The sequence below is a fragment of the Eptatretus burgeri genome, chromosome 1, assembly GCF_056783735.1.
Source record: "Eptatretus burgeri isolate ZD-2024b chromosome 1, Ebu_testis_v1, whole genome shotgun sequence".
Lineage (NCBI taxonomy): Eukaryota > Metazoa > Chordata > Myxini > Myxiniformes > Myxinidae > Eptatretus > Eptatretus burgeri.
In genome coordinates, this window is record NC_140961.1 from 157819345 (window position 1) to 157834027 (window position 14683).

Here is a 14683-nt window from a genome sequence, read left to right on the forward strand (position 1 = left end):
TGGTCTGTTCCTCTGCCTTTATCAATCCACCAATTACCTCCCCTTCAACAAACATGCTTTTGACAATCCCTCTTCACCCCATCGATCTCACCTTTTGCCGCAAGGCCCTTTACTCATCTCTTGGTCCAATGGCATCCCCCTCTCCGTTTTCCCTCCATTCGCATATTGCTTAATTTGACACATTTTATTTGTCAGTGGTCATGAATTCTCCAGGCTGATTGGATTCTTCACCGCACGGGACTGTGTCCATTCCCACATGCATGTTCATGGCACAATGTGCGGAGCTTTTCCCGTGCCTGGTGAGGTACGGTACATCTCGCAGGCAGGGTACAGTGAGGACTGTACAGTGAATGTTTGCACATGAGGGAGGGGCAGGGTTCCCTCAGCTCTCTCAGGTTCCATTTGAAATTTCTCTCTGAATGACATGCATTTTCCACAGTTTGCAGTGTGGACCCACCCCCATCGGATGTGCACCAACAAGGAGGAGGCTCGCATGAGCCGAGACGGAGAAAAGCCATATGAGGAAGAAGAGGTCAGGAGGTCATGAACATAGTGAGAGGAGGAAGAAAGAGGACAGGAGGCTTACACAAGCAGAGTAAAAGGAAGAAGGAAGAAGACAGAAGCAAATGAGAGGAAATTGAAAAATTCAAGATACTGGGAGGACAAAGGAGCTCAGAGCTGGTCCTCGTTCTTGGGAGACAAAGCCAGCTCAAGAGAAAGAGAAAGAGGGAGAAAGCCCATAGTGGCTCCACATGAGGCTACCAAGTATGTACAAGCAAATGTCAAAAGCAGTCAACATATAAATGAAAAAATGAAGACCCACCAACATCGCTCACCTGTGAATGGAGGGAATAACCAATTTTTTCTCACCTAATCAAATAAGCCCAGATGGCTAGGATCTTGTGGAGCCTCATTGGTATGCATTTCTGTCTGTGCAGTCCCTGAAGAATCACCAACAAGCGATGAAACGGGTCCGACAACGGAGGGGGTGTGTAGCATTGGGATTCTCAAGTGAGTATTATTTGTGAACGTCTTTGCAGCTCTGGAGAAACTCTGGGAATGGTTTGAAACAGCAAAGGGCTTATCTTGGGTAGCCTTTCATGGTTGCTTTATGCAGCTTCCAATGGTGAGAAGAGAATGTGAGGAGTCAATTTAAATGTACATATATATATATATATATATATATATATATATATATATATATATATATATATATATATATATATATATATATATATATATATATATATATATATATTTGAAGTTTTTGTTTGTTTGTTTGTCTGCACGTGCAAATCTCCTGAACGGTGAAAGATAGGAGGAAACCCCTGAAACATAAAAATGTCGGGACGGGCCCCAGAGGGATATAGGCTAGGTGGCGATGCTCCTCGACCGGGGGTGGGGCGGGGGGGAAATTTTAGACGGTAGTTTATATTTAATAGGATTTTATGGCCGCGGCGGTAGCCGAGGATATTATATATATATATATATATATATATATATATATATATATATATATATATATATATATATATATATATATATATATATATATATATATATATATATATATATATATATAGTTACGGTGGTGGAAATTCTCAAACCACCATTCAGGTCCCGTTGGTGAGATATCTCTGTAAGTACATGTGTAGTTAGCCCAAACCCATTGTTTAGAGGGAATAAATGTGATTCATTCAGGCTGCGACCCTTTGAGATAGCCGTTTTTCTGTTCTATCTTTATTTTGAACCAACCACGTCTCAACCGCCATCACACAACAACCACCAACCACAACGCCGCTTCACAACAACAACAACACCAACAGCCACGATCTTTACCTTCACAACTCGCTCCCACAAACCGCATCACCGCCATTCCAAACGGCACCATGGCCATAAACCACCACCATAAACCCTCCACCACCTTCAGCTCTCTCCTTCTGCAGCCATTCCCGCACCACCTGTGAGCACCGGGCGTTGGGCTGTCCTGGGCTTGTACGGGACGCGCGCCGAGCCGCAAGTGCAAAATGCGGCCTTTCCGAGGAGAATTCGCATCAGGAATGCTACACGCCCACTTATGATCCATCCAATCAGCAAGCGCGGGGCGGTTTGACCCTGCCTCCAGGCGCATCTGTGTGGAATCGAGATATGCAAATTCTAGGATCAGGGGAGATTCACGCCCCTTTTCCTCCGTCCAATGGGCGAGCGTGGCTCCACCCCCGAGCTCGTTCTGATCCAGAAATTTGCATATGGGTTCTCCTGCCAGCCTATAAAGCGCCGAGTGCAAGGCGAATCATGGCAGAGTCGGTTTGGGCAGAGTCGGTTTGGGGGGGAGTCGGCCTTGGAAGAGCGGAGAGTGGCAGAAGAGTGGAGAGAGTTTTGGGTAGAGGCAGTTTGGAGCGCGGAGTGGAGTCTGGAGGCGAGGGCGTCCCGGTGGTTTTCTGCAGTCGGCTGAGGAGAATTGGGGGAAGAGACCGAGGAGTTCGGGTCTGAGGCAAGGAAGACGGCGGTCGGCGACGAGGTCGCGGTGGAATCGCTCGTCACGGGATCCAAGCAAGCCAGCTATACTCTTTCCCCAGAGCATCAACAATTCCCCCCCCCCTTTTCCCCCGCAGTGAGATAGTGCGAAAATATAGTGCCCCGTTCCCACCCCACTCCAAGCAGTGCCAACGTAACCCGCGAAGGAGCACGAAGTCGTGGCACCGCCGCGCTGCCATATTTGCGGCTCAGCACAAAGACACGGGTAGGACCCACCCGGTCTCGCGGACCTGACCGCTCTTTCAGGTCCCGTGCAAATATTGGCCCACAGGCCCCGTCTGCCCCCTTGTCTTTGAGGGTGGCCTTTTCTTTTATTTCTGTGTAAACGTGTGTGTGTGTGTGTGTGGCGCCAGTCTGGTGAAGTAAAATTGTTAAGTGTTGCCATGTGTCGGTCTTATTCGGTAGTATCTCTGCGTCATTGTTTCTTTTGTTACATTTGCTTTTGTGCATAATTGTTTTAATTGTATATGTGTGCTCTCCGTGTGCCGCAGAATAAATGTGCATCATGTTGAACTGTTTTCCCGTTTCGCTTCGTCTTTTCTTTAATTGAATCTCCATCTTGCTTCACCCTCTTTTAATATTGAAAATACAAATACTGATATCACCAACTTATATTCTTTGTACATTGTTATTTTTTTCCTTGTGTATCACTTCTGTAAAATTTTTACTGTTAAGTTCCCTAATAAGGAAATTTTTTTTTAATACATCATTTCAGGTTCTCCTCTCAACAATTGTCTATCTTTTCTCAAGTCATTGAAACAGAAATATGTTGTGGCATTTTGTTTTACCCCACAAGTGGTGTTTTCTTTACTTTGGGCTCTTGTAAGTGATCCAAGGGTAAAGTACAATACAACGGCCCGTTTGGGAACAATCATTATTGAATGTACTCTGACTTCACCCCTTTGGGCTTTTTGTTCTTTGACCTACTTGTTTATTTTGGCAATATTGTGCCTTTGTCTTGCTTCAAACGCTCACAACAAGGATTCATCTTCAAACGAGGGAAAGTTTATAACATACAACATGCTGTTTCTCTTAATGGTTGTAGTCGCTTTCATTCCTGCATATATGAGCACTCAAGGAAAACATACAATTATAACAGAAATGTTTGCAATCATTGCTGTGGCATTTGCATTTCTTGGCTGCAGTTTTGTTCCAAAATGTTACAAAATTTACAAAAAAATACGAAGTACGACTTAAATTATTGAGACCTACTTTACACTTTCATTGATGAAATGTACTTGCTTTTTTCTTGGAATTGGAGAAGTTTATATTTAATAAATGTTTTCACAGGACTGTATTGTATTTATTTTGCTGTATTTATTGAAATAATCATTATGCAGAATGATAGCTGGATGTCAAAAAAAATTATTCATGCCTTCATTTTGCCACATATAATTCTTGACTTGAAGCCCTGCCCTGAAGGAACAGACAGAGGTACAGACAGATAGACAGGGACAAATAAAGACAGACTGGTGGAGAAAATATACTGTAAGACCCCGGTTTACTTTGGGGATGTGTTCCTGAAAAGTGCGACAGATATTGAAAGGACAAAAACCAAAGCAGTTTTTATGCAGTTAAGCCGCTTCAATATTTGACTATTTCCATCACTCCATTCGTCCGTCCATCAAAAATGAAGGAAACCCTTTCTAACACAGGGTATTTCTACAAAAAATGTACAATTTTATTTATTTAGTCTCCTGAGACCTCATTGACTTTTTAAGACTTTTTAAGACCCTTAAGACTTTGAGCACCCAGATAACCCAAAACTCCCTGAGCACCCAGAATATGCAGATGAACCAAAATATCTCAGGGACCAAGAGGAAGCCAAAAGACCCCAAGGACCCAAAAATAACCAGAATAGCCTGAGCAATAGCCTTTTATCTCTCATACAAGCCTCGACAATGTATACAAAAAAAATACCCCCAAAATACCCAAAATTCTCTGAGGACCAAAGGACCCACAGGACCCAAATGTCCCTGAGTATGAGAAAGACCCCAAAGACACACAGGACTCTGAATATCCTGTAGACCCTTAAAGACTCTGCTATAAATGGATGAGGTGTGAGTGTGTGTGTGTGTGTGTGTGTGTGTGTGTGTGTGTGTGTGTGTGTGTGTGTGTGTGTGTGTGTGTGTGTGTGTGTGTGTGTGTGTGTGTGTGTGTGTGTGTGTGTGTGTGGGTGGCATGTTTTTTTGTGGAGTTCTACCTTAGCATTCTGATGGAGAATGTGATACACCAAAATGATCGTCATGATCTTCTGAGTTGATTAGGCTAGTTAACTGCAAATAATCCAGAAGAATTCCCATGTTTTAAATGCACACCATATTAAGTTGTATCAGGCAGCTTAATAGGTCCTTCAACAGCATGACATTCTATTTACAAAATAAATAACAAAAATAATCATAACATTGTAACAAATCAAATATGAGTTAATACAAATAATAATAACAACAGTAAAATATAGGACCACTGGACGTGTCACTTTTATTGGCCCTGGCCTAATGTTGTAACCCAAATTTGGTAGCATTCTTACTGGTGGGTCTGGAGAGGAAGAATTTTTAAAGGAATTTACATGATTTTCCTAAACATTTACCAAGTCCACCATTTTGACACACTTACGGACATGTGATTGGAATGGCCTCCACAATTTAACATCACGACCCTGTCCTAATGTTGTACCCAAAATTTGATAGCATTCTGACTGGTGGAGAAGAATATTTTTGATGGAATTAATGCAATTTTCCAAAAAGTGGATGAGGTCAGCCATTTTGACACGTTTCTGGTCACGTGATCAGAATCAATTCCACAATGTAATTAACATCCCTACCCAAGCCTAATGTTGCAACTCTAATTTGGTAGCATTCTGACTGGAGGGTCAAAATAAGAAGATTTTGGAAGGAATTTGCGCAACAGCCATTTTGATACACTTCCGGTCAAATGATCAGCTTGTCCTCTTCAATTTAACATCAGGAACCTATCCTAATGCGGTAACCCAAATTTGGTAGCATTCTTACTGGTGGTTCTGGAGAAGAAGATTTTTGAAGGAATTATCACTTTGAATGCAGAAACGTGTTTTCCATCAAATAGTGTGTATTTTATCTTGTTCAAGCAAAACAACACATTTTACCAATAGAAACCTCATTCATGCAAAACGGGTCTTATTTGCCTAAAACAAGCGTTTCAACAACACATTAGCTTGTTCTCATCCCGTGCTAATGCAGAAACGTGTATTTTTCTTCAAATAATATGTATTTTCATTTGTTCTATGGAAGTTTTGCACAGGGAAATGTATTCTTGCAAAAACAGTCATATTTGATGAAAACAAGCATTTTTATCAACACAATAGCTTGTTCTGACTCCCTGTTTAGTTCAAAATCACCACTCTCATGAAGAAACGCGTGTTTTTTTTTCAAACAAATCATGGGTATTTTAGCTTGTTCTATAGCAGAACAATATTTCATACAAGAAAAAAACCTCATTCTTGCAAAAACTGTCAAATACAAGCATTTTTTAACAAAATACTAGCATTTCTTGACTCTTTTTTTTTGTTCTAAACGACTATTATAATTCCGAAATGCATGCTTCTCATCAAAAACAGTGTATTTCATCAGCATAAGACCAAATATAAGACCATAAGCTTCCTCTAAGGAAAACAAATAATTTTACCCAAGAAACCTTCATCATGCGGTCTTACTTGCCGACAACAAGCGTTTATTACAACACATTAGCTTGTTCTGACCCTATTTTTTGTTCCATATCACTACACTAATGCAGAAACTGTTTTCCATTAAATAGGGTGTATCTTAGCTTGTTCTGAGCAAAACAACACATTTTACAAAATAAATCGTATAAATGCAAAAACAGTCTTGTTTTACAATAACAAGCGTATTTAAGAGCACTTGAGTTTGTTCTGAACCCTTTTTTGTTCAAAATCACCATTATAATGGAGAAATGCATGTTTCTCATCAAAAATTGTGTATTTTAGCTTGTTCTACACAAAATAAAATATGTGACTCAAGAATCATTTTTCATGCAAAAACGGTCTTATTTTCCTACAAGCATTTTTAGCAATACTGGCTTGTTCTTTTTATTTATTTATTTTTTGTATACCTTGTCGAGACTCGTTTCAGAGTAACACACGACTCACAGCAAGAGGGGCATGAGACAAGAAGGTTGGGAGTGGGAAGGACAAAACAATGGGGAACAGAGACATTAGAATATCTGTGGAAGGGAGAGGGATGGGGCGGGGAACACGGCGTATGGATATTACATTACAATATGGACATTACATGGACTTTCAGGAAGGAAAGCAGGGAATTTGAAGGAGATGGGTTTGGGGAGGATTAAGGGTGGTAGAAAAGATCGATGATTTGATGTGGGATGATAAGAGGTGGTGGTGAACAGCTATTTTGAATACTTAGAGGGAAGAGTGGGATTGAAGAGAGTGAGGGAGTTTATTCCAAAGGCGGGGAAAAAGAGGAATGAAAGAGTGAAGGTGAGCAGTGATTCTTGATTTTGGTAGTTTTACCAGAAGAGGGTTGTTGGCAGACCTTGCTCACCCTGCTGAAATATGGTGGGGACAAATCGCAGACAGAGCGGGGGGGGAGACCAGAGAGGAGACGGAACAAGACATAAGGATCTCTGACCTGCCTGCCATGAGAGATTGAGAGGCCCAAAGTCTCAGCCTCATCGTCGGAGATGCCATTGATTCGAAATGCCATGATTTCCACCGTGTGAAGCTGAGCAAGTTGGGAGGCAGGAGCACCAGACCAGAAGGAAGAGCAGTACTCCATTAGGCTGCGGACAAAAGCTTTGTATGTGGTCAAGAACTCAGATGGGCCGAGGAAGGGCTTTCACGATGGAGGATTCCCAGTCGGCGACTGGCTTTGGAGGCCAGGTTGGAAATGTGGCTTTGCCAGGAAAGATCATGGCAGATAGTGAGACCCAGAGGCTTGAGAGAAAGCACTTCTTCAGAGGATTGTTGAGAAAGTGGATGGAGGGCTAGGGGGGGGGTGGGTTGCAAATGGTCCTTTCGGAGAGACATTGTGAGAGTGTGATATTTGTCTGGATTGAAAGACATGTTCCACGTGTTGGAACAGTTTGTGATTCTATCCAAATCTGCAGTGAGTGAAGAAGCTGCTACTTGCTGGTCTGAGGGATGACAAATGGTACAGCAGAAGGTGGAGTCTGACCCTTTTTCTGACCTTTTATTTTTTTAAATAACTGCATTAATGCAGAAACACATGTTTTTCATCGAATAGAGTTATATTAGCTTGTTTTACACGAAACAAAATATTTTACACATAAAACCATATTAATTCAAAAACGGTCTTATTTGCTTAACAATACATTTGCATGTTCTGTTCTCACTTTTTGTTCGAAATCGCTAATCTATTGCAGAAAACGTGTTTCGATTAAATAGTGTGCAAATTAACTTGTACTAAGCAAAACAAACTTTGCACCAGAAACCTTATTCATGCAAAAATGGTTTAATTTGCCCTCCCCTAACAAAAAAAAAATGGTCCACCAACAACAAAAAAGTTTCGTGCTTCCCCAGGTTCCTGCAGGGCTAATCTGGTCCACCATAAACTCGTTTCTGATTGAACTTCCTAAACTCCAGATCACTGCTCACCTCCACTCATTTGTTCCTCTTTTCTCCTGCCTTGGAACCAACTTCCACATCATCTTCAACCTCATTATTCACTCCAGGTCTTCAAGATAGATGTTCCACACCATCTCAGATCATCCGCAATCCAAAACCATCATATTTTCTACCCTCTTTAACCCACCCCGATCGTTCCTCCTCTCAAACTTCGAGTTTTATCTCCTGAGACTTTTCTTCTGCATCCATCTTGTCTACCCTAAGCATCCTCTCCTATCCCTCATTTCTCCCCACACCCATTGCTTGTCCAAGTCTGCCTCTATCTCAGCAAACACCTCTGCTGTTTGTGTTTTCCCCCTCTCAACCACTCATTTTGTCCTGTTACGTCATGATCCGTTCAGTGGAATAATTTCCGCTCCTCCACGAGCCTCGACTATGGCTACAAAAAATACTACATAATATTTGGTTGTAGTATCCTGTGGTTTGTATTCAGCTAATGCAGAAAACATTATCTATAACGCATCGAATAGAGTTACATTGCCATTCTATATTTTTTTTTCTTAACTCCAACAACAAATCGCTTTCATCAAGCAAATTCGACATTCCAGCTTTGTATAAGTCAAATCCATGAAACAGCCACTTGAGGGAAAACTTTAAGCTCTTCCATCCTTGCACTGCAGCCCAGCTGCCTTCGCAGTCTCAGTGGGCCTTCATTTTCCCTAAACGGTTGTCGTTAATAAAATTTTTCGATTATTTAATTTAACAACAGATAAAAATAATTTGTAGTACTATCGATACTATTTAATTTTCATTCAGGCGCTGGCTATAATTGTTTCGAAAACAATTAAGACATCACGAAATAGGAATTAAAATTAAGTTGTAAATTAATGTTTCAAAAGTGTTCGTCAAAAGTGCCTTCATATATTGGAGTCAATCTGTATATTCGTGTTACTTACACGCCAGGAAGGGACGGGGCACACGTATTGCAATGAAGCTGAAATGTTTGGATATGTTGATGCGATGGTGGAGCACACTCATTCGTGCAAAATGTCGGGATATACTTGTGTTTTACTTGCTCATTTTGTTTTGCATCGACGCAGCGGTGGCTGAGAAAGAGAAATGCAAGACTTTGGAAATGCAGGACTTGCAGAGTGTTGTGAAGCAAGGAGACATCATGATTGCTGGATTTTTCCAAATTCACATCACAAAACCAAGTTATAACTCCTCCTTCAGGGAGATGCCCCGGCAGCCGGATTGCTTCAAGTAAGTTTGATACCTTCACAATAAACTTGTTTCTCCTTTATAAAAGGACTTTCTCAAATTAAGTGTTTTATATAAAAAAAACTTTTTGGTTTATTTCCTCCAATAATTCGCAATTATATTAGTGTGTGTAAAATAAAATCAAAAATTGCATTACATTAAAAAAACAAAAAGAAAAGATGTTAGAAAAGTTTTAGTGCGGACTGAGTCATATATTCATACTTTGCTTGCTAAACGATTCCTTTGGTGGTTTTAAATGATTACCTCCACCACCGAATGTGGACGTAAGTTATGTTTTCACCATTATCTGTCCGTTTGTGTGTTTGTCTGTGAACAGGATATCTCAAAAAGTTGTTGACATATTCAGACGAAACGTAGTGGACAGGTTCGGCGTGTGACAATGATAATTTGATTCCATTTTTCTGAACATCCGGATCTGGATCCAGATACGAGAATTTTTTTTAAAATCTTTTCAAGTGATTCTTCACCGTTGAGATATGGGGCCAAAAACTATGTCTACCATGATATCTCAAAAAGGAACACACGGATTAGAAAGAAACTTGTTTGATGATTTGGTTGTGACAAGAACAAGCCGATTCGATTTGGGTTCAGGTCTTGATGTTGATCTGGCCTATCAGTGGGATAAAAAACGTAAACTGTTCAGCCTGGTGGAGGTATGCACTCCACCAAGTGCTGTTATATAGTTAATAATTGTAAAGGGCCAATGTCATTGAACATCATTGAACCAGAATAGCACTAAGTTCCTTGACTTTGCAAGAAGTCATGGACTTAGGGTGGCTGGTTCATGGTTTCAGCGCCCACAAGCTCATCGCTGGACTTGGTATTCCAACGCTGGCGGTGTGGCAAAGGAGATTGACCATGTCCTCATTGATGGTCGTTGGAGGATGATCCCGAACTGCAGGGTCTACCGGAGTGCTCAGTTCCTCAATACTGACCACAGGCTTGTTGTAGGAACTCTAAAGCTGCACCTTAAATCCTGGACAATGGTACCATCCCAGCCGAGGCTGGATGTTGCCAAGCTCAGGGATGAGAGAGTAGCTGAGGAGTTTGCGAACAGGCTGAGTGGACACTTGGGGGGTCTGGGTGCTTTGGGAGGTCCTGAAGAGTTGTGGAGCGCCTTCAAGACCACCGTCCTTGATGTTGCCGGTGGATGCCTTGGAGCTCACCGCAGGGCAAAGAAGAATTTTGTCTCTCAAGGGACACTGGATACCATTGACCAGAGTCGCAGGGCCAGGCAGAATGGCAGAGCTGAGCTGTTCAGGGAGCTTAGGCGTAAAACTGTACGTGCACTGAGGGTGGACAAGGAGGCCTATGTGCGAGGAATCTGTGAGGGGGTAGAGCATCACCTGTGGACAGGTGATTCTCGTTCCGCTTACAGGGGAATTCGCGCATTACGTTCATCCAAGCCCATCCCTCGGAGCACTACAGTTCGAGCAGAGAGTGGTAGGCTCTTGACAGAGGAGTCTGAAGTGAAGGCCCGCTGGGCCGGTTACTTTGAGCGGTTGTACCAGGCTGATCCCCCAACTGTCGAGTTGGACGTCAAGGGTGTTACAATCCCTGTTGCTGACCCTCGAATCAACTGTGGTCCACCTATGCTTGTGGAAACACGGGCTGCGGTGAACCAGTTGAAACTGGGCAAAGCTCCAGGGATCTGTGGCATCCATGCCGAACTTCTCAAGGCTGGTGGAAATGCTGCACTCGTGTCGTTGCATGCAGTTTTGTGCTCTGCCTGGAACACAGGCATCATCCCAACTGACTGGAAGAGGAGCCTCGTTGTCCCTCTCTGGAAAGGGAAGGGTGATCGCCAAGACTGCAACAACTACCGAGGGGTAACGCTGCTCTCAGTGCCGGGCAAGGTCTTTGCTCGGATAATTCTCGATAGGGTTCGCCACCATCTGCTTGAGCACCAGCGTCCAGAGCAGTCAGGCTTTACACAAAAGAGGTCAACGATTGACCGTATCCTTGCACTTCGTGTCCTCACCGAACGCAGACGAGAGTTTCGGCAGAGGCTGCTTGCAGCCTATGTTTATCTCTGTAAAGCGTTCGATTCAGTGAATCGGGATGTCCTCTGGAGGATTCTTGGTCTTCGTGGGATGCCACCAAAACTGATCGATCTGATGTCTGAACTCTACTCTGGTACTGAGAGTGCTGTGAAGTGTGGTGGTACCATCTCTGACTTATTTCCAGTTGTTACTGGAGTTCGTCAGGGATGTGTACTTGCCCCCACACTTTTCAGCAGTTGTATGGACTGGATTCTAGGGAGGATGTCGGAGAGATGAAGTTGCGGTGCGTCATTTGGGAATGTCAAGATCTCGGACCTTGACTTTGCAGATGATGCAGTCATCTTTGCGGAGACTTTAGACATCCTCTTGGGGGCCCTCGAGGTGCTGAATGAGGAGTCGGAGCCGTTGGGATTACGGGTTTCTTGGGTCAAAACTAAGATCCAGGCTTTCGGTGACATCTTGGATGCTGCTGTCCTGTCTGTGTCTGTTTGTGGTGAGGATGTTGAGGTTGTGGAGAGATTCACTTACCTTGGCAGTGATATTCATGTCTCTGCTGGCTGCGAGTCAGAGGTCAATAGACGTCTGGGTCGGGCCTGGGGAGTCATGGATTCACTGGATCATGGGGTGTGGCACTGCCGGTACCTGTGCGGGAGGACGAAAGTCCGAGTCTTCAGGTCCTTGGTACTTCCAGTCTTGCTCTATGGGTGCGAGACTTGGACTTTGACCAAGGATCTGAGACGGAGACTTAATTCCTTTGGTACCAGGTCTCTTCGGAGAATCCTTGGCTATCGCTGGTCGGATTTTGTGTCCAACGAGCGGTTGCTGAGAGAGACTCGGATGAGATTTGTTACCTGCATAGTCCGTGAGCGTCAGTTGCGGCTGTATGGACATGTGGCTCGTTTTCCTGACTCTGATCCTGCTCACCAGATTCTCTCAGCGAGGGAGTCTCATGAGGGGAGGAGGCCAGTGGGTTGACCACGTGCTTCATGGTTGCAACAGGTTGACCATCATCTTAAGGAGATGGGGATGGGCCTGGCATCTGCCTGGGGGATGGCCAGATGGAGGCCCCTGGAGTACCGGCGGAAAGTGGACGCAGCGACGTGCTGTTCTGGCACATGCTCCCATACCTGACCTGACCTGCCAATGTGGTATTTTATAAACAGAAAAACACATTTGCAATCTCTTGACATCAGTGATTATTGTGATCAGTGACATCATTGACAAAAGAAAAGTATTTTCTACCGGCAGTTTTGAAACGAGAGAATTTCGCTACCTTATGGCGATGATATTTGCTACTGAAGAAATTAACAACAACAGTTTATTGCTTCCAAATGTAACTCTTGGATACATGATTTACGATGCCTGTTTTAATACTCACAAGGCAGTCAAAGCCACCGTAAATTTCATTGCATCAGAGGTGATGCCAATGCAAGAAGATATCTGTCAACCAAAGGCTATTATCGGGAGTGCAAGTTCCTCCTTCTCTATTATTGTTGGTCGTTTACTTGGTCCTTTCTCTGTTGCACAGGTAAGTTGGTACAATGAAGAATATTGAATGTTTTGTTTTTCTTTTTCTTTTTGATGTTGAATCAATTTACCTGTTGAACTTGCCACTACTCTTGTGCAGTTTGTTGTCGCTGCTCCACCGCTGCAGACTGCTAAATTATTTGAAACTTCTGGAGTTGATATTTACTCAAGTGGAGGCCAAATTACTGCCTTCATTCCATACTATCAAAGGCTTTTTCATCATAAAATGCAAAGTAAAAGGGCAATTTATATTATATCGATGTTTCGAAACTGATCCAGTACTTAAGGTGATATATTGCTGTAAATTACACTTCTATGTCAACTTTCAAGCCTGATTGCCTGTTGGCAGTTAGATCGTAAGTTGGTTATTGATATATTTTGTGAACAAATGGTTTTTAATCAGATCAAATTTATCTCCTTTCTTCTCTGTTATTAACAGCTTTGAGTTGTTACACGTTAAGTTTTTTTTATTTATCATTGTCTAGGAACTTTATAAATGGATATGACAGTTTGAGATCTTCCACTACAAAGGGAGTAAGAAGAGGTACAGAGTCCCTTCTTTAGTACAGTGTGTGCATGTTGTTGGCTGTTATCTCAATGTGCAGGTTTCGGAAGGTGTAACGGAGCCCTCCCAAGTCTCAAAAGTATCCACCTCCGTGTGTGCGCCTATGTGTGTGTGTGTGTGTGTGTGTGTGTGTGTGTGTGTGTGTGTGTGTGTGTGTGTGTGTGTGTGTGTGCATTCAAGTTGCTGTTGTTGGCTGCTATCTCCACGCATGGGTGGGTTTCAGAAGGTGGAACGGAGACCTACCTGGTCTCAATGCATCCACCTCCGTCCTGATGTATCGGTGACCGTGTGTGTGTGTGTGTGTGTGTGTGTGTGTGTGTGTGTGTGTGTGTGTGTGTGTGTGTGTGTGTGTGTGTGTGTGTGTGTGTGTGTGTGTGTGTGTGTGTGTGTCATCAATTATTACGAAAATTTTCCAATTTCACATTGTGGAGGGGGAACAGAGTCCTCCCTGGTCTCAACGTAGCCACATCCAATTCAATAAGGGATCATGATTCATGGACCAAGCTGTAAAGTTTTCTTATTCTCAAAGTTTTGCCCGAGGGCTCTTTTTAAGGATTGTCGCTTCGCCCCAGAGCGCTTCCAATTGTAGTTTGTTTGTAGTAATATTCCCAGCGATGGTTCTCTCTGAGGTTCTTCTTCATCATTCCCTTTGCCCCAACTATCAGTGGTTCAATTTCATGGTTCTTCAGCTTCCAATATATTTTCACTTCATTTTCGAGGGCTTGATATTTGGCCATTTTCTTGATTTCAGCATTGTTTAAGCCAAAATTGCTGGGTACTAAAACTTTTTTTTTTTTTTTTTTTTTTTTTTTTTTTTTTTTTTTTTTTTGTATAGCTTGGTCGAGGCTCGTATGAGAGCGAACACACAACTCACAGCAAGGAGGCATGAGACAAGAGGGGCGGGAGTGGAAGGGACAAAACATTGGGGAACAGACACAGGTGAACTGTGGAAGGGAGAGGGATGGGGATGGGACGGGGAACATGGCGAGGGAAGATGGACATTAAAGGGACTTTCAGGAAGGAAAGCAGGAGAATTGAAGGAAGTGGGCTTGGGTGGATTATCGGGGGTAGAAAAGATCGAGGATTTGGATGGGGGAAGATAAGAGGTGGTGGTGAACAGCTGTTTTGAAAGCCTGAAGGGAAGAATGGGAAAGAATAGAGTGAGGAAGT

The 14683-nt window shown here is 43.0% G+C and overlaps 1 protein-coding gene across 1 annotated transcript in view; it reads left to right on the top strand.

Annotated features, from left to right (window-relative positions):
• The first annotated feature begins 274 nt into the window (after positions 1 to 274).
• The window catches only part of LOC147035846 (extracellular calcium-sensing receptor-like), a 37866-nt gene continuing 23457 nt past the window's right edge, over positions 275 to 14683 (top strand). The window contains exons 1-4 of the mRNA XM_085881640.1: positions 275 to 304; positions 440 to 540; positions 9101 to 9400; positions 12670 to 12949. Coding sequence (XP_085737766.1) covers positions 275 to 304; positions 440 to 540; positions 9101 to 9400; positions 12670 to 12949 — 711 coding nt within the window. The remainder of the gene's footprint in view (positions 305 to 439; positions 541 to 9100; positions 9401 to 12669; positions 12950 to 14683) is intronic.